Below are 27622 nucleotides of genomic sequence, written 5' to 3'. Positions count from 1 at the left end.
GATCAGGGTGAACTAGTTCCAACTCGTGTTCCGACGAGTTGGCGCATGTGTGTTGACTACCGAAAATTGAATTTGGTCACTAGGAAAGATCACTTTCCCCTACCCTTCCTAGATCAAGTTTTGGAAAGAGTTGCAGGACACAAATTCTATTGTTTTCTCGATGGCTATTCCGGGTACTACCAAATCGAAATTTCACCTGAGGATCAAGAGAAGACTACCTTCACTTGTCCTTTTGGCACATTCGCTTTCCGTCGGATGCCATTCGGGTTGTGTAATGCACCTGCAACATTCCAAAGATGCATGCTCAGTATTTTTGAAGAAATGAACGAGAAATTTTTAGAAGTGTTTATGGATGATTTCTCTGTTTTTGGCGATTCATTTGATGATTGCCTATCACATTTACAAGCAGTCTTAGCTCGATGCATGGAAAAGAATTTGATACTGAATTGGGAGAAATGCCACTTCATGGTGCCAAAGGGGATTGTCCTAGGACATATTGTTTCATCGAAGGGCATGGAAGTTGATAGAGCTAAGATTGACCTAATCGCCAAGCTACCTGCACCCAAGACGGTTAGAGATGTTAGATCATTTTTGGGTCATGCTGGATTTTATAGGAGGTTCATCAAGGACTTTAGTGTCATAGCTCGACCATTATGTAACCTCCTATCCCTTGATACACCATTCAATTGGACTAAAACCTGTCAAGAGGCATTTGAAAAGTTGAAGTCTATGCTTAGCACTGCACCCATCGTGCGACCACCTGATTGGTCATTACCTTTTGAGATCATGTGCGATGCTAGTGACTATGCGATAGGAGCTGTCTTGGGACAACGCAAGGATAATAAGCCATATGTCATTTACTATGCAAGCAAAACCTTGAACGATGCTCAAATGAATTACACCACCACCGAGAAGGAATTGCTTGCAGTAGTATTTGCATTAGATAAATTTCGCTCTTATATCCTTGGTGCTCCTATTGTTATCTTTACGGATCATGCAGCGCTAAAATATTTACTGGATAAGAAAGAGGCCAAACCACGCTTAATACGATGGATACTTCTACTCCAAGAATTTGACATCACTATCAAAGATAAAAAGGGAGTAGAGAATGTGGTTGCTGACCATCTATCACGGCTAGTTGTTCATGATTTGGTGCCACAGTTGCCCATCAAGGACTCGTTTCCTGAAGAGCAATTGTTTGCACTTTCTACTATGCCATGGTATGCTGATATTGTAAACTTTCTTGTCACAAACCGGATGCCGGAGCATTGGGGATCGAATGATAAGAATAATTTCTTACGTGAAGTAAGAAGTTATTATTATGATGCCCCCTATTTGTTCAAGTATTGCAATGATCAAATCTTTAGAAGATGCATTCCGGATCATGAGATACAAAGTGTACTCTCTTTCTGTCATGCCAATGCTTGAGGAGGACACTTTGCATCTAAGAAAACGGCAGCTAAAGTGTTGCAATGTGGTTTTTATTGGCCTACACTATTTAAAGATGCCCACGAGTTCTGTAGGACATGTGACTCATGTCAACGTATTGGAAGTCTAACTCGTAGGCAAATGATGCCTCTTCAGCCCATTACTGCTATTGAAATTTTTGACATGTGGGGCATCGATTTTATGGGCCCATTCCCACCGTCTTTTGGATACGAGTACATTTTAGTTGGTATTGAGTATGTGTCCAAATGGGTAGAAACTGTACCTTGTCGAACAAATGACCACAAACCTGTTTTGAAATTTCTAAAAGAAAATATTTTTTCACGATTTGGGATGCCCAAGGTTATAATTAGTGATGGGGGAAAACATTTCTGTAATAAGCCTTTTGAGATCCTATTACGAAAGTACGGTATCACTCATAGAATTGCAACTCCTTATCATCCGCAGACTAGTGGCCAAGTAGAGCTAGCCAATCGGGAGATTAAACGAATTTTAGAGAAAACGGTGAATCCATCACGCAAAGACTGGTCTTTAAAACTTTCTGATGCATTGTGGGCTTACCGTACTGCTTATAAAACTATTCTTGGTATGTCCCCGTATCGGCTAGTCTATGGAAAAGCATGTCATCTACCTGTTGAATTAGAGCATAAATCATATTGGGCCATTAGAAAATTGAACTTTGAATTATCAGATGCTGGTTTAATTCGAAAATTACAATTAAGTGAGTTGAATGAAATTCGTCGGGATGCGTATGACAATGCTAGACTTTGTAAAGAACGAATGAAAATTAGGCATGATAAATCAATTCTAAGAAAATCTTTTGAACCTGCACAAAAAGTTCTTTTGTATGACTCTCGCTTACATCTGTTTCCTGGAAAGTTACGATCAAGATGGACAGGTCCTTTCATTGTAAAAACTGTTTTTCCACACGGGGCAGTTGAAATTGAGAATCCACAGGAAGGTCAAATTTTTAAGGTAAATGGACACAGATTAAAACCTTTTTTTGAGAATTTTGCAGATGAAGAGGACTCCTTTCCCTTGGAGGAGCCTTCTTATGACTGAGCATGACGGCCAAGGTATTTGTATATTAGTTAGAATTATTATTATTATTTTTTTTTCTTATTTTGAAGGTCTTCTTTTCTGGAAATCAACAGCTCAAGGTATTCTTCTTCTCTCTAATATTCTTTTCTCTATTGTTTCTCACATATAGCTTTCTTGCATCTTTTACATTGAGGACAATGCAATATTTAAGTTGGGGGGAGGGAAATATTTTGCAAAAAAAAAAAAAAAAAGTTTTTACATTTGATTTATTCCATTACTTTCTTTTCTGAGCAAATGCACATGTATTTTCATATTGAGTTTGTGCAACTATTAATGCAAGGAATACATGCATACTATGACTGATCAGTGACCTATTATTAGATCCCCACACGTGTACTTAATGATAATAGGAAAGCCTCAGGAGTTCGCATTTGTTAACTGCATTTTTGTTAGCCTTATCCGTAAAAGAAGTATGAGTATCCTTGTTTGTACCATAAGGCTCAGGATTTGGTTTTCACATAAAGATAGAGGTTGAATATCCCAGTTAGATTACTTAGGTGCCTTATGATCCGACCTTGGTTGACCTATAGTCACGATGCAGTCACATATATAATAAAAAAATATATATATGGTTCAGTCTATCTTCTCTTTTCTTGCAAAAAAAAAAAAAAAAATCCTCATGATGACAAGTCTGTCCTCGTGGCGTAGTCTGATTCGAGTAATTAAGCCCGAGGGGTGTTTCACCTAATGTCTTGAGCCAACTGGATCGGGGGTCATTGGCTGAAAGCTCGCTACACGGATCTTACTAGAGCCTAATGGGGTTGGACTATTGTAATCGTCATATGTGTTTTAAAAATAAAAATAACAATAAGCATGAATAAGGTTGGTTGGACTGAACCTAGTGACATGTGGTAATGGCTGGTTTGACTCCATTGTTATTGGACCTCTGTGTATCCGGGTTGTTTAGTTGGGATTGATAGCTCTTTCTTTATATGCGAACCATTCTTGACAAATTTAGACAACAAGTGATATTTTGAAAATTTGATGGATCAGGTTCTAATAAAGTGTAGAAAACATTTGTGGACTTGAGTAGTGCACCTAAAACTCAGGCGGTGCTCTGTTGTGGTGGAGGTATTAGTACTCTGAGAAAGTCATATGATTTGATGCACACTACACTTTTATATTCCTTGCCTTGACAGTTGCCATGCTTGAAAATATATATCAATTAATTACATGTGTATTAGCTTAAGATTTATTTCATATTTTCATTAGAATCTCATGTCATATAATTCATGATGTTTGTGGGTAACATTCCTGAAAACCCTCACGAGACAACACTCGTCCACTAGGGTAACCTAGGGGTTTAACGGCTTGTTGCACGTGCTAAGTGCAATCGTGATACTTACGAAAGTGAGTACATATCTTAGTTTTATATCTTTAGCTTCAATAAAAAGTCATAGGTTAAACCACACCTTTTGCACTCTCATTTTATTATCTGCTCGTTAATTGCTAGAGACTAGCAATAAGCTAGTTGGGGGGTGTGATGAGAGCACAAAAGTGCGATCTACACATCACTTAAATTAGTATTATTGCTAACAAATAATAATAAAAGTGCTGCATTAATATTATATTTTTGTGGGGTGCAGGTGATCATAAATTAAAGCTGAAATACGCATTGGGTCCAAAAAGATGCAGTTAACTGAATGGTTCAACCCTAGTTGCACACTAGAAGGAACCTAAGTTCAGTCAGCCAGTTCACTGCAACCAATTCCCAGAAGCCTGTGCATCTCAGCCCGACGGAGCCCACGTGCAGCTCATCCTCTTCTTCCGTGAGTGATCCACAGCATCCAAAGCTATGCTATCAGCTCCCTCATCCGTCCACACCGTCAGCCAGGCATCATACGAATCTCAGCGTGCGACTCCTCATCCCGTGTCCATGTGATCAGCTCCCAGCATCCACCACGATTTTCAGCCTTCCCCAAATCCCGCAGGATTCCCAGATCTCAGCTTCCTTCCGCTTCATCCGCACGTCCCAGCTGCGATCCAGCCGTCCGTGATCATCCTCTACGTCCAGATCTCAAGCGATGGAGTCCTAGATTTCAGATCTCCCGAGATCCCAGCTCTGTGATCACGATCCACCCGCATCCCAGCAAAGTCCCAGCCGACTGCGAAGGATCATCCACATCCCAGGCGATCGTGATCTTCCAGAATCCCAGATCCTCCGCGTCCGAAGCTTTCGGAGTCGCGATCGCTTGCATCCGTCCATCCATCCGCGCCCATTCCCCTGCGAGCATGAGGGCTCGCATGAACTATATAAAGCCGGGCAGGCTGGGGAAGAGAGGGGGATCCTTCATTCAAAAAAACAGAGGAGAGTTCATTCAGGAAGGAAAACAGAGGAGCCGGCCCTAGCATTTTGAAAGAAAAAAAAAAAGAGAGAGGGAAGAAACAGGGGATGCCCTGTTCTTCCGAAAAGAAAAGAAAAAAAAAAAAAGGAGGAAGGGGCTAATGTTTTAATGGAGGGCTGAATCCTTCGGTGAAGGGTGATGGGAGAACCCTTGACTTGTTACTTTCTTGAAGTAAACTCTGAACTTTGGTTTTAATGGATTTACATCTTTTCATATGTTCTGATTCTCTCATATTTTTTATTAGATAGATTCATCATGTTTTATATTTATTGATGCATGGATTGCTCTGATATTTGATTTGTCGTAGACATAACTGGCACGATAAATGCTTAGACATTGAGTTCATGTATTCAAAAGATATATTTCATGATTGAAACTATTTTATTTATTTGATCCTTGATCGAGAATTACCAAGTTTATTTCTTGAACGCAATATTGTCAAGGGGGATTCCGGATCCCTAACCATTTCTATTTGATTGAACTTAGTTTATTGATCTATTATTCTCTGCTTTTAATTTCTGAAAATCAAAACATCATCTTAATCCACATATTTATTCAACTGAAAATTACATCTAAAAATTACGCTAATAATCTATAGATCGTTCCCTGAGGATTCGACCTCGGACTCTCGAGATTTTACTACTTGTGCGATTCTCCTACACTTGGGAGAACAATTTTATTTTTGCACTACTCGGCCTGTGAGCCGTTGTACCTCCTTGACCGTTCTGGGAGGTGTCATCTCTTGGAGGGCTCGGATTTTTTCAGGATTGGCCTTGATTCCCCGTTGTGTAATGATGAAGCCGAGGAATTTACCAGAGGTGACTCCGAATGCGCAGTTGGCTGGGTTGAGCTTCATATGGTACTTTCGGAGTGTAGAGAATGCTTCATTGAGGTCGGCTATATGGTCTTGGGCCACCTTGCTTTTTACCAGCATGTCATCAACATAGACCTCCATGTTTCGGCCTATTTGGTCTTTGAAGATCCGGCTGACCAGCCTTTGGTAAGTTGCCCCGGTATTTTTTAAGCCGAATGGCATCACTTTGTAGCAGTAGGTTCCCCCATCGGTGATGAAGGCTGTTTTTTCCTCATCTTCTGGCGCCATGCGGATCTGGTTGTATCCGGAAAAGGCGTCCATGAATGCCAGCAGCTCGTGACTCAAGGTGGAGTCCACGAGCTGGTCGATGCTGGGGAGTGGGAAGCTGTCCTTTGGGCAAGCTTTATTCAGGTCGGTGTAGTCCACGCACATGCGCCACTTTCCGCTGGCTTTCTTGACGAGGACCACATTGGCGAGCCACTCCGGGTAGGATATCTCCCGGATGAAGCCAGCTTCAAGGAGCTTGCTGACCTCCTCGGCTGCTGCTCGCTGTCGTTCAGGGGCGGCGCCTCGCTTCTTTTGTCGCACGGGCTTGCAGGTTGGCTTTACTTGGAGCCGGTGGACCATGATCTCTGGGTCTATCCCCGGCATATCCGCAGGCGTCCATGCAAAGACGTCCATATTATCCCGCAGGAAATTGACGAGGCGACCCCTCTCATGCTCATTGAGGCCAGAGCCGACCTGCACAGTTAGCTCAGGAAAGTTCTCACGTAAAGGAACTTGAATTAATAACTCACCAGGCTCCATCCGCTCTTTCTGCGGGTTGACCCGTGCCTCCATAGTCTTAGTTGAGGGCTGGTCAGCTGCGGGGACAGGCGCCTCGGCGGATTGTTTTGCCTTGTGGGTCGCCAAGTAGCACCGCCTTGCCACCATTTGGTCCCCTCGAACTTTGCCGACTCCCCGGCTGGTGGGGAATCGCATGAGCAGGTGGCGGGTCGAGACCACTGCTCGGAGGGCGTTGAGACCTGGCCTTCCGAGGATGGCGTTGTAGACCGAGGGCAAGCGTATCACGAGGAAGCTCATCCCCACGGTGCTTTCACGGGGGGCGAGCCCGGCTGTGACCAGAAGGTCGACCTCGCCCTCCACTGGGACGAATCCCCAGTAAATCCAACCAACGGAGCGTTCATCCTCCGTAGCTGCTCTTTTGTCATCCCCATTTTACAATAGGCACCAAAATACAAAACATTCGCCGAGCTTCCATTATCAATCAAGATGCGTTTTACATCAAATTTATTGATGATCATGGAGATGACCACGGCATCATCATGGGGAGTTTCGACTCCCTCCAGGTCATCATCTAAGAAGGAGATGGCTTCTGAGGCGCGCAGGCGCTTCGAGAAGGTTCCTTCTCCTGAAGCTTCTCCAGCCGAGGCCCCGCCTCGGATGGTGTTGATGATGCCGGCGATGGGCCTGTTGGCATTCGAACCTTCAGGCTGTGCGGCTCCTTCGGCTGGCTTCTTCTCTCCGCGCCGGCTTTGCACGAACCGATCGAGCACCCCTTGGCGGATGAGTGCTTCGATCTCATTTCGGAGCTGGTAGCAGTCCTCGGTATCATGGCCGTGATCCCGATGATAACGGCAATACTTCCGGGGATCACGCCGAGTTCTGAAATCTTGTTTCGGAGGTGGGAGCCGGATGCAATCCCGACCCTCAATCTCCATAAGGATTTCGGCCCGAGGAGCATTGAGGGGAGTATAGTTTTCATACCTCCCTTCGGGTGCACGGGCCCGCAGTGGGAATCTCGGGCGGAGTGGTGACCTTTGCTGAGGCGGTCCCCGCAACCGGGGTGGACTCTTCAGGCGGGGTGGATTCTTAGCTCGTCGCGGGGACGGGCTTCTGGGCTGGCCACGCTCCTCGCAGCGTCTTTTCTGTCCCTTGGGGGCCGGCTCGGCCCCGCTCCGCCTAGCAGCCACGGCTTCCTCAGCCTTGGCGTACTTCCGCGCCCGAACAAGCATTTCGGTGAGGTCCGCGGGAAAATTCTTCTCAATAGAGAAGAGGAACCTATAAGACCGGGCTCCAGTTTTTAGTGCCGACATGGCGATGGAATGGTCAAGCTCCCGGACCTCCTATGTTGCAGCGGTAAACCGGTCCAGATACTCCTTAAAGGATTCTCCCTCCTTCTGTTTGATATCAAGGAGGGAGTCCGATGTCCGCCGCTGGGGTTGGCTGGCGGCAAAGTTGCCAGCAAATTGTCGCCGAGCTGCTCAAAAGAGGAGACAGTGCTCGGCTTTAGCCCGGCAAACCAAAGCCGGGCCGGTCCCCGGAGTGTCGCTGGGAAAGCCTTGCACATCATGGCCTTCGAGGCTCCTTGTAGGGCCATTAAGACCCGATAACTTTTCAGGTGGTCAAGTGGATCAGCCTTGCCGTTGTAAGGCTCCACCTGGGGCATCTTGAACCGTAGTGGAACCGGTTCATCTTCAATCTCCGGGGAGAAGGGCGACTTCGTGGTGAACTCGAGGTCGCCATCGCGTCCCGATTTCCTCCCGTGGAGTGCCTGGATTTGGCGCTCCAGTTTCTCGACCTTCTTGTCGAGTTCATCATTCTGGAGGATCGCTGCAGCAGTTCGCTCGGGTGCAGGTTGCCCTGGAACCGACTCAGCTTCTGAAGGTTGTGGCCATCTTCCATGGCCCCTGACTGGATGCTCTCTCCAGAGGGAGGCCTGGACTTGAGAGTCCTGACCTCGAAGGGGAAGTCCGCTTGTAGGGGGCTCCGGTTGAACTGGAGCCGGAGGAGGCAGTGCCGTTGGGATGCCCCTGGGTTGCAAGCTTTGGACAGCGGTAGCCAAGGCTTGCACCTGTTGCACCAGGGCATCAAACTGCTCCGGCCGAACTTGAGGTGTTGACTCGGCCGGAGGCGGCGAGTTTTGGACAGAATGTTCGGGACTAGGCGGAGGACGTCGAGAGGCATTGGAAGTCCCTTTACTTCTTAGTTTCATGGCAGCAACTCGGGGCCCTTCCTCTAGCGCCAACTGTTGCTGGAAATTCTGGACCCGGGGGCCGCCGCGAACCGAGAAGGGGAAGGAGCCTCCAATGCCGGGACGGCGGACGGCGGTGCGCCGGCTTGGCCGCGTCCTCCTGTGGAGTGGGGCGTTTGTCCTGCAAAAAAGCCGGTGGCCGGGCTTTCCGGCGCCGGCCCTCCGATGCCTAAGTCAGAGGGGGCTAATATGTGGAGAGAGTAAAGAAGAGAAAAATGTTGTTCTATTCCTTTGTGTCTGTGCTGTTTACTTGTTTTTTTCCTCCCCCTTCCTTTTCCCCCCCAGGCTCCCTTTTATAGAAGGATATGTTACCTGGGAGGTGACAGGGGAATTTGTCCTCTTTTGTGATAATTGGGCACGATTTGGCTCATTAATGGTGTGGTGGAGAATAAGGCCGGATCAGACCGGAGTCAGGGAGTTGTCGCGGTTGATCGGACCCGTTGGGGTGGTTGAACCGTCGGCCGTAGTGGGCCTGGGGTTCGTAGATGGTAAGTGCATTTATTACCGAGCGAACCGGCGATCAGGGAGAGCCATACGCTTTGATGGTTCAGTGACTCGGAGATCGTCTTGAGCCGTATTCATTAAATGACTGAGTGCATCGGAGACTTGAGGGGGTCTCATGCATTAATGATAGGTCGTGCCAAATACCTGCGAAGATCTTGTGCCTTGACGGCTCAGAGATGGTGGCAGGTTATAGTGGAGTTGTGTATTTAGCCGTCAAATCCTTTAAAAGGTTAGGCGGAGATTGGATATTTGGTTAAGGCATCGGCTCGGCAGGCGAGCCGAGCTGGTCGCCCAGCGGGGCGCCCTGTGGCAGGGTCATTTCTAGTTAGTGTTTTCTGGTCGGCGCCCTCTGGGCGAGCGCCTTCTAACCGAGTGCCTCTATTTGGCGCTCTTTTGTCTCTCTGGTCGGCGTTCTCTAGTCGAGCGCTTTTCTGGTCGGCGTCCTCTGGTCGGCTCTTTCTAGCCGAGCGTCTCTGCTTGGCGCTTTGGTTGGATCTCTTCTGATCGGTGCTCTGGTCGGAGCGCCTTTCTGGTTGAGCGCCCCTACTTGGCACTCTTCTGGTCGGCGCTCTTTAGTCGAGCGCCTTTTGACCAAGCGCCTCCAAAGCGGCATAACGGGGGTTCTTCCCCCAACAATTACATCTTCACTCGTCTTTCTTTTCTCTTGTAATGGCTGATGCTTGAAGTTGTTGCTTTTTTAGACCTTTGTAATGTGGAAAACCTCCCTACACTATAACAATCTCTCTCTCTCTCTCACACACACACATAGAGAGAGAGAGAGAGAGATTTTAGGCATTAAGCTTTCGTAGCCTCCAGTTTTGAGGGCCGACCTTAGTAATTATCAATTTGAACTGTTAGTGTCATTATGTGAATTAGACTATATACCCCTCCCCCTCCAAATTTAGAAGGCTATCTCCTTGTTTATTGAGACTCCTAAAATATTTGACATTGTTAATGAATATGCAGCAAGTTTCGCTATATTTCTCCTAAAAGCTATTTGCCTCCTTTTTTTTTGGTAAATCGGATGATTTAAATTAATCAAATATAAATACATTTATAGAAATTAGAAAATAAAATATCAAAAAAATTGAATAGGAAGATCTGCCGATGACATCTATAATGTAGATTTCGTATGGTTTGCCATATAAGATACCATCCAATCAGCTGCATTACTATTTGTCTTCTTTACATCACGCAGTCACGAAACATTTAGGAAATAAGTGCAGATAGATGCATGCACATGCTCACATGGTTAATAACGATAGGCAATATTTATTCAAAAAAAACTCTATATACTCTATATTTAGAGTTTATTTCATAAAGAACTGTAGAAAATTCAACCTAAATTTCAATATTATTGTTGATAGAGCAGTCATATTTTCAGATTATCAACTTGTGATGTTGCTACGACAATCTTTGATCATCTGGAAAGAAAGGAACTCTAGAGTTTTCCTAGAGAAAGGAGCATCTCCTTTGGTCTGTGCCTCAGCAGCAACTAGCCTCTTTCGATGGCTGGTCAGTGCTCTGTAAGGAGAAAGAGTTACATGGGCCAAGATCAATATTTGCCCAATGATCTTCTGGAAGATTAAAACACTGGGGTGTATCAAGCTCTGAAATCTCATGCTGCAGCTTTGGTTATCCTCTGCATTAGATCCATGGTCATGTCTTTCAGTTCGCTTCTCATTGCATTGCTGCTGTGAATGATGCTAAAAGTTGAAGTGCTGAATGTGGCACACACAAATCTGCATCTCCAAATCAGTTCCATGTCTCTCTTCTATGCTGTATTTCTTATGTTCTGATTAGCTTGATAGAATCCATCTTAGAACCTCACAATCCCTGTAATCTCTTACCTTTTCTTCCTCGAACATTCTGAGCCTCTCTCCTTGCTCTTGTAAATAATCTCTTCCATAAATTTGGGTGGTAATGCTTCCCCTTTTATCAAAAAAAAAAAAAAAGAACTTGTGACAATCATGTTGTATATATAAATACCACTCTAAAGTGCCATATTAGATAACCAACTTACATTAAAAAAATTGCATATGTATAGTTTCCTTTGTTTAAAACTATGCTATAGTAGAACTGTAAATACTAGAGAAGTGCTACATATATGGAACTTGCTACAAAGAAACAATTACGGGGACTTCAAAATTTTCAAGTACTGATGAAGATGCCAAACTTCTACAAGGTGGTACTAACTCCAAAATACATGACTCTCCATGCAATTCCATTAAGAACCCATTAAGCCTTGATGACAAAAAGAGAGACACTTTAATAGAAGTACATGAACAGTTACATGGTTCGTAGCCCACTCTACTAGCACTTTTCAATAATGCTGGACCTTTAAACAGTGAGAGCACTTTGTGAAGTATGCATTGGTGAAAGAAAAAGAGAGAAATGTACAGAAGGCACGGGAACTCACAAGGCCTAGAAAGCTGCATGTCCTCAAGGCAGGATCTGTCACATGTTAAGGGATCAGCACACTGAGCCAATTTCTACTTGCCCCTCAATTGGCTCGGTGCATTTTGTTTGTTTCTCTTGGTCTATATCCAAAAGATAGGGGAGTGTTAGGTGTAGTTCTAGTGAACCAATTTCTTGAGACTCCAAAATTGATTAGGTAGCTAGGAGCATGAGAAAGGAAATATGACGTTTATCACTTTTTTAGAGTCCCAATATAATTAACCTGCAATTTATAAGAGTCCAATATCAAAGTCTGACTGTAGAAGGCCCTAATGGTTGGCACTAGCTTCTCAAATCCCTATAGTTTTCTCGGAAGGCAACTCAGAAGTCAGAAAAGATGGTGATATGATTAAGCTTGTATTTGCTTCCCCTTTCTCCTAACATGTAGAGCATGTGTAGGATTCTTGTTTTTTTTAAACATTACTCTTTGGTACATGCTTGTGTGTTATTTTCATAGACAATTATACCTGTTTTATAGATACATGTTCCTAGAGAAGCAACCGAAAAGGAGAGGTGAATTGGATTTTTCAAATCACTGATTACATATAGCGGAAAAATAAATTTCAAAAATGTATGTGATGTGCAATAACTAGTATAAATGGTAAAAAATGTAAAGAATAAAATGTATAAAATAAACAACAAGGCATCACAAACATAAAAAATTCATCGTAGTTCAGTGCTAAATGCAGCATCTGCATTCACTCTCCAAGCTTTCTACTTGAGAATTTTAATCCACTAATAAACAATAATTACCAATATCGGATACCACCGACCAAGAATCCTAGCTTATCTCAAACTAGCCACTCATTTCTCAGGCACGAGTAAGTCCTATACACTATGTTTTAAGGTACGGATCAATCTTTCTCCTATTTTTAGCACACCTAAAACTAGTCACCCACAAGTACAAAAAGATACAATGAAAGAACAATGATAAAATGAATGCCTTAACAAGCATAAATAAAACCAATAAAACTCTTTTAGATTTACCAGAAGAGACTCTCTTTGATGTGGACTTTAAATGGAGATCTTCAATCAATGTTCTTAAAGTGCTGGTTGTGCTTGTATTAAATGTTTCTTAATGAATGATGCTCTTTTGCTTTCAATATACTCAATTTCTCAAAGCTTGGGTTGTTTCTTTTGCTTTTCATAGTTCTTTTATGAAGAAAAGATGCTGGAGAGTGGATACTAGCAATTAAATACCATTGAAGAGTAGTTGGAATGCATTTAATATTCTTTATTTATACTAAAAAATAGCCATTAGACCTGATAGAATAAAGGGGTCGACCCTGGGGTCGACCCTAGGGTCGACTCCTAATGGGACCAAAAAAACACATCCCTCTGTTTCCTACCTATGACACATCTGGGGTTGACCCTAGGGTTGACACCTACTTTATGCTAAACATGCTAGATGACTCTCAGATGCAAGAGTTAATCTAGGAGTTGACTCCTAAGGCTCTAGGATCGACTCCTGATGCTCAGAAAGCTATAATCTCTTTATTTTAACCGGTGAGCATTTAGGGGTCGATTTTTAACCTATTAAAGTCAACTCTTATGTTGCAGAAGCCTCCGAACAACTTCAAAGTTATCTCCAACTTTGACAATTTGTTTCTTTAAGCTTTCCTATGGTTCTCCAAATGTTCAAGCTTCTAAGGCTTTCTTGAAAAATAACTTAAACTGCTCCAATGCATAACTGTTAGTAACCTATTCAATTATTTTATAATCATCAAAATCGATTCTTTCGGTCAGCAATCTCTCCCTATTTGATGATGACAAAATATTGAGTATAAGTAGAATAAAGCGAAGTGTGCTTGTCGATATTTTGTCTACTATCATGTAATGTATCATAGTAAAGTAGAGCTTAAATACTCTTAAGTTTATATGATACGCTATTTCTAACAGGCATCGGAACATTCCGAATTGGAGCATATATTGCATTAGAACATCCTATTAAACCTATAATGGAACATCAAATCATTGTGTCAAAGCATGTTAATCATACCATAGAGCCTCTAAGCATTGTTATCAAAGCATGACTATACATCATTAGTAGAGCATCTAAGTATTGATAATGGCACATGCAAGACATATAATAGAATATTTAACTATTTTATCATATTGCATCAAAGCAGCGGTGTCAATATTAGATTATGAATCATACCATAGTATCAAAACATATATCAGTGTAAGAACATGGATATACAATAATGGTAGAGCATATAAATATACAATAATATCAGAGCATATATGGCATATATGATATATTAGTCAAAATATATATGGTACATTTATATCATATCATGCATTTGTACCTACTTATACCTCATTACATATACTCCCCTATTTTGACATCATTAATCAAAGAAATCCATTCATAGCACAAAAGGGTGGATATTAGATAAAGAAGATAAGATCCAATAAGGATAAAAAGATAGTGCATAACATATAGAGTCATCCATAATACATATCATCCACAAAATCATCCATGATACATATCCAAACGTGACACCAAAATAAAGTCATATACATACATCCAAGATATATAAGGCCTAAATCTAGAAGCAAAAAGCTCGTCAAATGAAGAAGATATCTCCGGATGAGAAGACGATCTAGATGAGGGACCAATTCTCTGGCTTCAAGTCCTCTAGAAGGTCCAACACCGGTAAAGGCACGAGAAGGCCTAGAAGTAGATAGCTGGAAATGACGATAAGTAGGTTGATTGGGCTAACTAAGAGGCCTAATAAAGATAGTGGAAGTCTTAGGAGCTGTTGAAGCTTTAATAGAAGCAGTAAGGGCCTCAAGTTGTTCGAACAATCTACCCATAGATTGAAGAAGAGAAGCAATCCCTAATATGACTGAGTTACTCGAGCCTCTCATCTCCTTATGCAACTGCCAAATGCTAGACTTGATTAAGCCTCAAAGTCTCCCAGCCTCTACTATCAGCTCTAATAACTGAATGCTCTCATCTTGATCAGATCGAGCTACTTGTCTCGATCAATATCTGAGTGACCGTGGAAGCATAAGGAATGATTGACATATTCAATGATGATGCCATGGAAGAACCCTCTGATCTCTTCCCTTGCATCAGTGCTCTGGGAGATAGCAATATAGCAGCCACCTGCTTAGTGATGATCTGGAGTTGAACATCATTTAGCCTTAAGGATGTCGATTTTGAGCTTCCCTCTGGCTAGTGGGGTCCGAGACTCAAACCAAAATACATCAGTGATGTCTCTCCCGAAACTATCAAATGTGTGCAACTTTGTCGCTGTCTGTTACTCTGACTTACCCTTAACAATGGAAGGTTCAACACCCTACTCTATAGAATATGAAAACTCCTGACTGGGTCCATTGGGCCTCTCTCTATGGTGATGATGGTGCCTCTACCTTAGCTCCATCCTCCTCATCATCTCCATCATCTCTGCTAGGTCCTCGACTTTTAACCCAACAATTGTTTATCTTAGACTATCTCATATAATATAGCGTCCGATCGTTATAGATATAAGAGTACATAAGCTCACATGTAGCCTCACCCTCAAAATCAACATCGTATTATCTAAACACAAGAGTGAGTACCATTCATAAGGCAATATGGCTTTTGACCGACTCATAGCCCCGTGTATCTACTGGATCATCAAAGAGGGTAAACCCAAAGGAATTCCTCTGATCATATGGAACATAATGCATATGTCCCTCTTAGAAAAAAAAAATCTTTCCATTTTGGGGAAGAAAATCCCACTCACAATGTGGTGAAAAACCTCATCTCAATGCTCAGCTGATTTGCCTCCACCTTCTTATACTCTAAGATATCCTCCTTAGTCAAAATGCACTGAAGCCCGATGCTCTTCTCCTCCAACCTATCCAAGAGTGCAGCATTATCGAGCATATGAAGAATACATCCCAAAACATAGTAATCTAGCTCAATCTCTACCCCCTTTGCGGTATGGCAAAACCCATGCATAAGGTCAGGATAAACATACATTCTAAGATAATATTTGTTGCCCAGTGAAGCAACACACGAAGGGAGATGAATTGGATTTTTTCAAAATTTTACTGGTATGTGCCGCGAAAAAATAACTTTCAAATGTGTATGTGATGTGCAATGATAAGTACAAGCTGTAAACAATGTAAAAAATAAAATATACAAGACAAACAATTAAGAAACCACAAATACAAGTGATTTATAATAGTTCAGTGCCAAACCCAATACCTACATCCACTGCCCAAGCTCCCTATTTAAAAATTTCAATTTACTAATCATTCACAAACGATTACAAACGTCGGATACCATCGGCCAATAATCTTTGCTTATCCCAAGCTAGCTATTCATTTTTCAGGCACAAGCAAGCCTTATTCACTTCATTTTAAGATATATATCGATCTTTCGCCAAATTTCAGCACATCTGAAACTTGTCACCCACAAGTATAAAGATAAAAAATGAAAGTATAATGAATGCAATAAATGCTCCTTACTAAGGAAAAATAAAACCAATAAAGTTCTTTTAGATTAAGAGGCTCTCTTTGTTGTGCACTTCAGAAAATCTTCAATCAATGCTCTTGAAGTGGTGATTGTCTTGTGCTGAATGCTTCTCAATGAATAAAATACTTTTGCTTTCAATATGTGCAATCTCTTAATGCTTGGCTTATTTTTTTTGCTTTTGGAAGTTTTTTGTAAAGAAGAGATGCGAGAGAGTGGACACTAACTCTTGCCCTCGAGCACTGCAAATCAGTTTTCAATTATTATTTTTTTGCAAATCAGTTTTCAATTACTATTTTTTTATGCTAAATGCTTCTCAATAAATAAAGCACTTTTTTCCTCCTCAGCTGCTCCCATTCATTCTCTTGATCAATGTCCTTGTCATGGCAAGCTTCAGCATTTTCTCCAGTCTCTTTGGAATTACCACAAGCACCTTCCGTCTCTTTCCCCTTCAACATTTCCACCTCTTCTTTTCTTTTCTTCTTTCATGTTCTTCTATTTTATTCCCTTCTCTCTTTCAACTAATCTATTTTTCACATTTGACTTCCTCTTCTTATTTTCTCTCTTTTTTTGTTATTTATTCACTTTTTCTCCTCTAGTCCTTTTCTTCATCTTCTCCTTATCCTTTTCTTCTCCTTTTCATACTCTTTCACTTATTTTATCCATTTTTTTTCTATTGTTTCTCTTTTTTCTATTTTTACCCATGTTTCATTTGTTCTTCTTACTATTTTCCTCTCCCTTTCATCTTTATCCCTTGTTCCTGCAATTTTTTCCTATTTTCTCCCTTTTTACCCTATGTATTTGTTTGCTATTTTTTTATTTTTTTATTACTCCATAGTTTTTTAAGTATTTTTCATGTTGCATTCTATTTTCCACTTTTTGGTTTATTATTCTTATTTCTTTATCTATTATTCTTGTTGCATTTTATTCTCTATTACTTTTATCTGTTTATTACTTGATTCCACTTATCTTGTTGTATGGAGTCATTACATGTTGAATGGTTTTTGTTTTTGTGTGGTTTATATATGCATTTGTAAGATACAATTATTAATTGACTTCATTATTCATTTTCTTTCTTTATCTAGCAAATCTTTGTGTTGGCTTTATGTAGCAATGCACAAAATAAACCAAAACCCATGGATCCAAGTTAGAAATATGGGAATATACTTTTGTAAGGCATGACTTCTATAGTAGAGTTACTAGTGGAGGTATATGTCATCATAATACTTTTCTAGGATTGATGGAAATATTTGTATCTGTCAAAAGGTCCCACCAAATATAAGGAAGGAGATATTGAAATATACTGAGGGATGTTTTGTGGTCAAAATCCTAAGGACTCATTTGGCTTGTGGATTTTTTTTTTTTTCATTGGAATATTTTTTTCTAAAAAGTTGATACCTAGGTTTATGGTGCTTAGAAAAGTAGTTTTTGCATATTTGGTTTTGCATGTTTGGTTGACCATAAAAAAACTTTACATTCCAGAGTGGGTTATGTTTGTTGAGCATCTACTTTCCTATAAAAGCTATGTAAAATATATGTTATGCACTTAATAAAGGGAATCCTTACACCATTCTATCTAAAATCTTAAGGGTACTTTTGAAAAAAAAATTACTTCAATTTTCAGCAGGTGGGAATTAGGCTTTCCAAATCCCACATGGATTTTTCTATTCCATAAAATATGGAAATCTTATTCCTATGAGAAAATTACTTTTTCACCTCTCTTCTTTAAAACTCCAACCAAATATGGGGCATTTCTTTTTTTCCATTGATCCCACTTTCTCCCTCCTCTTCCCGTGACCAAACGAGTCCTAAAAAATTTAAATTGGTGGATAAAAAAATGAAAGAAGAATTGGAAGAGAAAAATATGAAGCTGAACAAAAGTGTCTCGAAAGTGAAGTTAGAAGTCTAGAAGTAAATTTTAGAAAATAAAATTAAAATGACAAGCAAGGCTTCCTTATCAACATTTCAATATGTTGCCCTAGGCAAAAAAAAATCTAGAATATAAGATCTTTGGAGACATACTTCAAACAGTAAGCTAAAGTTGATAAGATACTTCCAAACAATCAATAATTAATAATGCATTGAAGAAGAAAAAAGAGACAATATGGTAATCAATAGACAAATAGTTCTTTCAAGCCAATATATATTTAGACACACTTAAATTGAAACCTTTCAAGATAATGTGTGAGGACACGATTTGGATTAGGTTTATTCACCATTATATCATCACATGCAAGAACCCATAATTGAAGAGAAGGAAAAAAATTCTGAGTTATAGTATTGTTGTTGTTTAAATGTCTTACACATATCTCGGCATGAAACCAAGCTTGCTTTTACCAAACCATCAAATGGTCCCATAAACATCTTTTTGGTCCCAATAGGTATTTAACAAATATCATCCATAGTCCAAGATAGCGACAAATGATCAAAGGTGACGGCAGGGTAAATCTGCAAAGTAAATTGGCATTGGAGGTAAAAATGCAAAATGAAACTTTCTAGAGACAAATATGCAATTGGCATTTTTACAACAGTGTATATATAAAACCCCTTTAAAATTATTCATTAGATTATACAAATACTTACAAAAATCATGTCAAAGAGTGCTATCCCACTCAAACTCCATTTTATTCTTAAACCTAGTTTAATTTTTAATTAATTTGTGGGAGAAGAAAATGTTTAATCACATTAAAAACATAAGAAATCCATAACTTCGAAAAGAGAGCATGATGATATAGATTTACCTATCTCTGGCCACCATTTTTGTTTGAATGAAAATATTAATTTAAGCCGATTGAAGGTATAAATACCAGTTCTGATTATATAAAATAATATAAAAATTTCTTCTAGGATATTAGCTGTATCAATATATCAACTAATATTTTCAATTAGTTTATCGTATCTTATCATAAAATCTCTTAACAATACATATTAAGACCGGCAATCTTACATTAGCTTTATTATTTATACTTTAATTTATTATCATATATATCGGTTAAGATATTAGTATATCTTAAAAGTGAAAAGATATTTTCTTTATGCTCGTAGCATATCTTCGTAAGATATTAGGATATCTTCACCAAATCAAAATTTCCAACTCTTGTATTGACCAAGATAAATCAACATCTCAGTTCATATATGTATAGTGCACCGATCGTATCTACTAATACATATATAGTTTAGGTTTGCTGTAAGATGGAAAAAAAGTTTCCACTTTACTTCTGTCTTATATACATGGTGGGCTTTGATATTCGGAACCGCCATTATATATCAAGCGGTAAATAGCAAAGTTAAGGGTGGCAAAATCATAATCGAAACGTGGTGTTTTTATAAAGATTTTTTTTTGCATTAATATCCTCCCAAAATTAATATTTACATGTATACCCTTGTAAAACATTTGTTTTGCTATTTTAGTCTTTTTTTTATCCTTATTTTTACAAATATACTCATGCTATCTAACATCGTTAAAAATTAATGGTTTCAAATTAAAATAACTAAAATATCCTTAATGAGTAGATGTGCAAAAAAATATATTTATAAGACGATCGTGATGGAGAACAAAAAGTAATTTCAAAATTCTATTTTATTTTTAATTAAAATAATATTGTTTTTATTAATGATGTTAGAAAAATCATTTACTAGAATATAAAAATAAATATAAATTTTTAAAAAATATTTACATAAATTTGAATTTTTAGAAGAATAATCATGTAAAAAATTCTTTTATAAGTTTGCCTTGGGGTTAACGGACGGGCGCAGAGAGAGAGAGAGAGAGAGAGAGAGAGAGGGCCCCGTGTCGGCGAGAGGTGAGGGCACGAGTTGGCGTCGACGGGCGAACGAAAGAAAAAGAAAAGAGGCTCCGACACGCCCCCCGTACTCCCCGTTATCAGGAGCCAAGAATATATAAATATAAAGGGAGGCCGTAGTAGAAAGGGAGAAGAGAAAGCGAGAAGGAAAAGAAAGCCAAACAAAAGACCTCCTCTCTACCTCTCTCTCTCTCTCTCTCTCTCTCTCTCTCTCTCTCTCTCTCTCTCTCTTCCCCATCCGTCGCCTCGCGCCCAAAACCCTCGCATCTTCGTCATTCGAACCCCTCCCTGTGAGCCCCTCCAAGCGCCGTCACGATGAGTTCTCTCCGCCGGCTCGCTCCACTCCTCCGCCAATGTGAGCTTCGAATCCCTAGTCCCTCTTTTTTCCTTTGCCTCTTTGTCACTCTGTCTCTGTGTCTTTCTTCGTTGTTTATTGAGGAATTATTTTCGATTTTTGGATTTCGGCATTAGCTCTCGTGCTTTGGGACCATTTTTTTGGAGCTATTTTTAAAGTTTCTATGTGTTTTTTCTGATATGTTTGTCCTTTTCCTTTTTTTGGTTTTATTAAGCGTTGAATGGAAGCTGTTCGATAGTTGCCTTGTTGGAAGCCCTGATGTTACGCACGTCTTCTTCCTTTTTTCAATTAGTCTGTTTTTCGAGCAAAGCGGGGGCTGTGATCGCTCTGTATTTTTTGGTTGGAGGTGTTAGAAGTTGTTTGTTGATAGGGTCGGATGCGAGTATAGTGTGAAGTTCTGCATTCAAGCTCTAACTCATTTTTTTTTTCAAGTTCTGGCAGTATTACTAAAATCCTTAAGAGTATGATTTGAATTCAAGGTTGAATATTTGATAACATACAATATGAATTTTTAATTTTTTATTATTCTTTGTTAATCAATGGAGATTGAAACACCTAAATTACTTAAGTGCAAGTATTGAGTTAGTCTTTTGATCATGATGCCAGAAAACATAGTTATTTATCTGCTTGTTTTCCGAATTTTAGATCTAACTCCGAGTTCAAAGACTTGATTTTGGTACTATTTCCTGGTAAAAGAATTGATTGTCTGTATCACCTTTTTTGTTCTCTGTTGTTTCCAGAAACAGAACTGGAAGTGCGCAGTGAATGGCATGGACGGAGATGAATGTTGGTAATGGGAGAGAGGGCGATGCTGTGGCATCAGAGAATGGGTGCTTAAAAGGGCTGAGGTCTTCGTCCGATGCTGTTGTAACCCCAACCCAACTTCCTCATCTTAAAAAGAGGTTTGAAGGGAAAGATGCACTCTCATATGCCAGCATCCTTCGATCGCGAAACAAGTTTCCAGATGCACTTGCATTGTATGAAAGCATCCTTGCAAAGGACAGCACCAATGTGGAGGCCCTGATAGGCAAGGGAGTATGCTTCCAGATGCAGAATATGACACGGCAAGCATTTGAGAGCTTCATGGAAGCCATTAGGCGGGATCCACAGAATGCATGCGCCCTCACTCACTGTGGAGTTATTTACAAGGATGAAGGTCGCCTGATGGAGGCTGCTGAGGTAAAGCACCTATCACATGCTGTTGTTCCCCTGCTATGGATGTCTTGTGTAGATATGTTGATTCCTTATGACCCTTGGAGGTGAATTTTATGTTCTTTCTTCGTTTAAGGTGCACTCTGGAGTTAGTGTTTTCAATTCTGGTGCTCAACAAAATCAGCGTTACCATTAGATGAATTGTTCCATCATTTTTTCTTTCTTTTGCCCATCTAATTGAATAGGTGATGAGCTTAAAACAATAATTAACAATTTACAGGTTAAACTTATAGAAAAATAATGCTGCAGAAATTTCAAACATGGGATCAGTTGGATTCGTCAATGATTGCTGGATTCAAGGGTGATTTCGACTTATTAAATTTTATAGACATGAGGTGACTAGGATAACATTCACATTGCTCAATGTGCAAACCAGGCATATTTGTTCATAGTAGCATGTGCCAGTAAACTTTAGTGTGTGGCTGAGATTTGCACTTTAGGCCAATAATCTTTTTTTTTTTTCTGCGAAGGGTAGGACTCATGAGTGCTTTTACTGAGAACTTGTGCATGCAGAATGCTGAATAGTTGAACTTTTGAGCACAAATGCACATTTGTGAAAGTTTTATAGGTGCATTGGATTGTTTTTAGAGGCCCTTTCCTTAGGTTTAATGGGTATAAGCCTTCTTTCATGGTTAATCTGTTAAGCACCTATCCTGGCTTTGAGGAATCCCTGCTTTAAGATATGTGTTTCATTGCTGATTTGTTGTGGCGTCCATCCTGTTGTGTCTGCTATGTATCCTCGATTCCATGGTGTTATACAGATACTTATGTGAAACATGCATGATAATATTCGATCTAAGCTAGTTGTCATGGATATATCTTCCTACCAAAAAAAAAAAAAAAAAACTGTCCTGTGAAAATATGGCATTTGAGGAAGCATTGCTGGAATTCTCACTGTAGTTAGCAATTCTATCCCTAACTTTTACTGCTTGAGTTGATGTATTGTGCTGATCATGATTTTGGTTCTAATCTGGAGGAGCTGATTTGCTCCTTCTCAAGGATGTTTGATCTTGTTTACTAATTACGTTAACTGATTCTTAACAAAAAGTGCATGTTGCTTATTATAGTATAACCCTAGTCGTACCTGGCATGTGCATAATGGAGTAGGCTGCTTCTACTCATCTCTGTGTGTGCGCTTGCATGAATACACACCTCTTTAGAAGTGTGCTATACATATTATCTTTGGAAGAAGGAAGCTTCTATCGAGGGTAGCATTCTTGCTCTGGGATATCTCTAGAAACTCAAATGCACATGCCTCCTAGGCACTTCTTTATTTCAAGTGTTTTTAAATATCCACTTCCCTTGCACCTGCACCCTACTTGCTCCTGCACCAACTTCTGATTCTAGCAATGAAGATATTACCATAGATTTGTTTAATCCTTGTACCATTTTCATGCTTTAATTTGTTTACTTTCTGGAAATGTTGTCTATGAGTCAGTCATCTATGTTTCATGAAGATAGTGACCTTAAGTTTTCTTTTACTCATCAATTTTACATAACAAACTCTATGCAGTCATATCAGAAGGCTCTAAAGGCAGATCCTTCATACAAACTTGCTGCAGAATGCCTTGCCATTGTCTTAACAGATCTTGGCACCAGTTTAAAACTTGCTGGTAACACTGAGGAGGGCATTCAGAAATATTGTGAAGCTCTAAAAGTAGACTGCCACTATGCGGTAAAGTCATGATCACTGTTTTTTTTCCTTGTTCTTTTTTGTCTCCTTTCTAATTTTATGATTCTGACCCCAATCGATCATACTCACTGTTATCATATATGCCAATCTTTTGTAGCCTGCATATTATAACCTTGGAGTGGTTTACTCTGAGATGATGCAATATGATTTAGCTCTTAGTTGCTATGAGAAGGCTGCCTTAGAGAGACCCTTGTATGCAGAAGCATACTGCAACATGGGAGTTATATATAAGAACCGTGGGGACTTGGAAGCAGCCATTGCTTGCTATGAAAGGTACTTTTGGTAATTCTTGTTATATGTTAGCATTTGTAATTTTTGTTACTACTTGGTGCAACTGATAGATGTCGCCTTATGCTGGATTTTGTGCTGCATCAGGGGTTTGACTATTTCTCCAAACTTTGAGATTGCTAAAAACAACATGGCAATAGCTTTGACAGATTTGGGAACAAAGGTGGGTATGTGTTGATGACTTTTCTGATATATATCACACTCATGCACGATTATTTCTCAATTGAAGTATACAAATCATATTCACATTCTAGGTGGCTCAATGATGTCATGATTTTTATTTTGTTTTGCCAGTTTAATTGCCTAATTTTTAATTATAGTGTTCTGTCAACATGTTTGTAATAATATCTATCTTAACTAACAAACGGAAAGTGTGCTTGTATTGTTGTATAAACATTCTATGTGGGGCATGAAAAATACAAAAATAATTATTTATTTCAATTAAACATCATTAAATTTGCTGGGAATTATGTTATTGCTTTTAACAATCTTAGCAATCATCCTTGTTGTTTGTTAGATGAAGGAAATAATTATTATCCAGTAATTTGAAAAAAACTACAACTTCATTTAGATCATTAGGAAAATTGATATTTAGGTTCCCACCTGGTGAATTGCTCTTCCAGTATTCGAGTTATGCAATCATTTTTTTTAAATTCTTTCTTAACTATTTCATAGAGTTGTGGATTCTTTGGTTTATTATTTGTGCCAAACTTACTATCTCAATTTTTATATGAAACCTGTCATATTCCTATTCATTTAGGATTTCTCCAAATCTAGAGGAATTTGTAAGGTTTGCTTCTTGGTTGCTTAGGCTTATACTTGCAACCAATGAGCAACAACTCCCTACCCACCAACTGGTATTTATTAGATCTCATGTCTGGCTCACTTTCATGAAACCTTCTCACCTTAAAATGTTGTTGCATTGCTGATACCAATTTGATAAAAAATGACTGCATCAATACTATTAGACTTTGTTACACTGGGTGATAGGGTCATATGCCAAGTGCACACATCTTAATTAGCAGACCCTTAATCTCTTTAAAATATGGGATGTGAAGAAGACTTATGAACAATACAAATATTTAAAATTGTATGCACTAAAATATTTAAAATATATTGGCTAATTGACTATTCGGTGATATTTTTAAAACTTGCACTTGCTCTATATTGCACTAAAGAAAATAAGGAAAGTGGTTTGACAATACTTTACGTGTCTTATTTCTAGTTAATATTGTTTAGCACTTTAACTATTTGAATATTATATAGTGTTTTTGGACAAAACACTCCAAGAGGTTTTGCTGAGAACTGACCCTTTTAGCATATGCAAACAAGACTTATTATTCTTAGATGCTAAGTTGTGTCATTCTGTGTCATGTCATGTCCATGTTATCTGAAGTAGCTAACGGTCCAGAAATAGTTGAAACAAAAGTCTGCAAACTAAAGGGTCAGTGCTTCAGAAATGATTGCAAATCGTTGTTTTTTTTCACCTTTTTTATTAATTCTCACCAGATGAAATGGACATCATCTCTCTCTACTGTAATCTCTTGTGATGGCTTTATGTTGGTAGATGATCCACCAATAGAGTTCATACGAAATGCGATATTAGTTTTCCATAGTCTGCTATCTTTTTTTGGCTACTCTATCTCTTTTCCCCATTTTGTGCAACTCTTGCTTCTCTCCCACTGTTAGATCTTTTTAACTTGAGAGAGAGGGGGGGAGAGAGAGAGAGAGAGGAAATTAGTTCAAGTGGGACGTATAAGAGAGCAAGAGGATAAAATGGGATGAAGCAGGAGAAAGTTGGATTTAGAACTATTAGCTTTAGCAAGAACCTCATTTACTTTGTTGAGATAAAATTTTTGTATTCGATACCTTCCCTGATAAAATATTGCAAGGGGATTTAGCTGCACCAACTTCCTTTTACTCTACATCTTCTTTATAACATGTCAAGAATTCTAAGATCACCTTATGAACTATTGTGTGCCCTTCTACTTTTCTTTTCCCTGTTTGATCTTCTTTCTGAAATTACTCTCCTACAATGTCAAATTTGTGAAAGAGAACACTGATATTATCTCCTCTAGGATTAAAATTCTAGTTCTTTACTTTTTTTCATTTGAATTTTTTTTGTCCAAATCTTTCCTATTTGCATCCTATGAGACTGCTGTTGGTTTTTCTCCATCAATGTTAAATATATCTATGTTCTCTTCAATAATTATGTGCTTCTCATCATTCTTACTGTCACGTTTCAGCCACACCAAGTGTCACATAGTTTCTTCCTTCAAAGCTACATATCTAGTTGTGACCCTTTTAAAATTTTGGAAGTTGCTGCTGTATTATGAAAAATGGGGACCCTTAACCTAAAGTACTTGTGGACCCCAGCATTATTCTAAGATATTGCAAAGCAAATAATATAAAATTTCTGACTTTATTCTTCCTATCCTAAAGCACCTATGATGTTATCTTTTTCCAATCAAATAGATTGCTACAGGACCAATGAACCTTAATAACTTAGTGGTTTTGGATCCGTTAGAATTGATGTTAAAATATTGCTCTACAGATATTATCCTGCATGAGAACCCATCGCAATTATAGACCAGTTTAATCTCGTGACGGTTGCATCTGATTTCACCTTTGTGTATTTTGTGGCTATTAGACCTGCCTAACGGGCCTGGTTTAGGTGGGGCTCGGCCTAAGGAACCATTTTATTTAATCAGGCCTGAGCCCAGCGTCGCCTAGCCTTCGAGCTTACTTTTTGGTTCTAGCCCGCTACTTATTAGGCTTCAAGCTTTCGGGCCAAGCCTAGGCCTGCTCCTCGAGCGATCCACCAGCTAATGGACTCTCGATCGTACGTCTTCCTGCTTGCCACCACGATGGGATCTTGAATTAGCTTGAGAGAGATCAAGCATCGAAAGTCGGCCACGACTGCGAGATCTGTTGTGGAGAAGCTAAATTTTTCGGCAGACTAAATCTCGAGGTGGTGTCGTAGAGGATGCACTTGGTGTACCGAACGAGGCTGACGAAGGCGATCATCATCGCCATCCATTTCTCAACCACACGATTGCCGAACTTGCACTCCAGCGACTCGATCTCGATGCGGCAACTTCGGGAGTCGTTGAGTCCCAATCTTTCGAACATCGCCTCTAGCTTGGACCGGTCAAGGACGATCCCCTGCTTGATCTCATGGATGATGTCAAGAATGTTGCCTCGGAGCATCACCTCTGCCAAATCCACGGCTGCTACCAACTTTCGGCACTAGCTGTGGACAAGATTCACTAGATCCCTCACATCCTCACCCACGTCAAGCTCAGCTAGCGGAAGAATATCCAGCATAGAAGACAGGTCGAGGTGAGCTCATAGAACTTATTAGTGAAGCTTTTGGCCTGGAGGAGCTGTATTAGGCTCTGGATGGAGCAATCGCTGAGCAAGGCCTTGAAGAGTTGGAGAACGAGAAGGATCTTTGAGACAGAGGGAGGCCAATCGAGGGAGATCAGGGGCGTGACCATGGAGCTCCTTGAAGAGGAAGATCCAAGCCTAGGAGCCCATATATGATATATACTATTTGGGCTCGGGCTGGGCCGACCTAAACATGAATCTGGCCTGTTTAACAAGAAGGCTCGTATTTCAAGCATGACTCGGCTTGCTAGGCTAAAAATTCAAGCCCAGGCCCATTCGAAATGCTTTGGGCTCGAGCGGGCTGCATAGATCGTCTGGCCGGTGAATAGGTCTAGTGGCTATATTAAATACAATCAAAGGTTTGAGTAATAAAGGAATTTGAAAGAAGAGAGAAGAATTGTTGTATAATAGAGATAGGAGATAATGTCATGGTCGCAAGTTTAGGAATCACATAGCTACTACATAAACTTAACCATGAAGATTTACCACATGAGCTAAAAATTGTGCTTTTGTAATTGGCAGCGTTATATGTGTATGCATGTGTGTGTATATATGTATGTATATAAATAATGCAAAGGTCAATAAATATTAGATGCATATACAGCAATTGTGATTGGATACTCTGATCTATACATATATTTAGCAAACCTTAATACCTAGGTATAGCCAAATATAACCTTAAGAACTAGACTTTTAGATTATCCAATTA

At 39.9% G+C, this 27622-nt stretch overlaps 1 protein-coding gene across 3 annotated transcripts in view; it reads left to right on the top strand.

Annotated features, from left to right (window-relative positions):
- Positions 1-19929: 19929 nt before the first annotated feature.
- LOC103718885 (putative UDP-N-acetylglucosamine--peptide N-acetylglucosaminyltransferase SPINDLY) overlaps positions 19930-27622 on the top strand; it is a 28713-nt gene continuing 21020 nt past the window's right edge. For 2 of the 3 annotated variants that reach the window (XM_088708049.2, XM_008807886.6), the window contains exons 1-5: positions 19930-20330; positions 21071-21509; positions 23056-23217; positions 23333-23508; positions 23611-23686. In XM_088708049.2, the coding sequence (XP_088564175.2) occupies positions 21096-21509; positions 23056-23217; positions 23333-23508; positions 23611-23686 (828 nt within the window). In that variant the 5' untranslated portion in view covers positions 19930-20330; positions 21071-21095. Of the gene's footprint in view, positions 20331-20544; positions 21510-23055; positions 23218-23332; positions 23509-23610; positions 23687-27622 lie in introns of all 3 variants that reach the window. The other variant, XM_088708047.2, reaches the window with a different exon arrangement.

Source organism: Phoenix dactylifera, chromosome 12 (genome assembly GCF_051530095.1).
Source record: "Phoenix dactylifera cultivar Ajwa chromosome 12, Ajwa_hap1_PhDact_Kaust_v1.1, whole genome shotgun sequence".
NCBI classification, from domain to species: Eukaryota; Viridiplantae; Streptophyta; class Magnoliopsida; order Arecales; family Arecaceae; genus Phoenix; species Phoenix dactylifera.
This window is presented reverse-complemented; position numbering and strand designations above follow the sequence as displayed.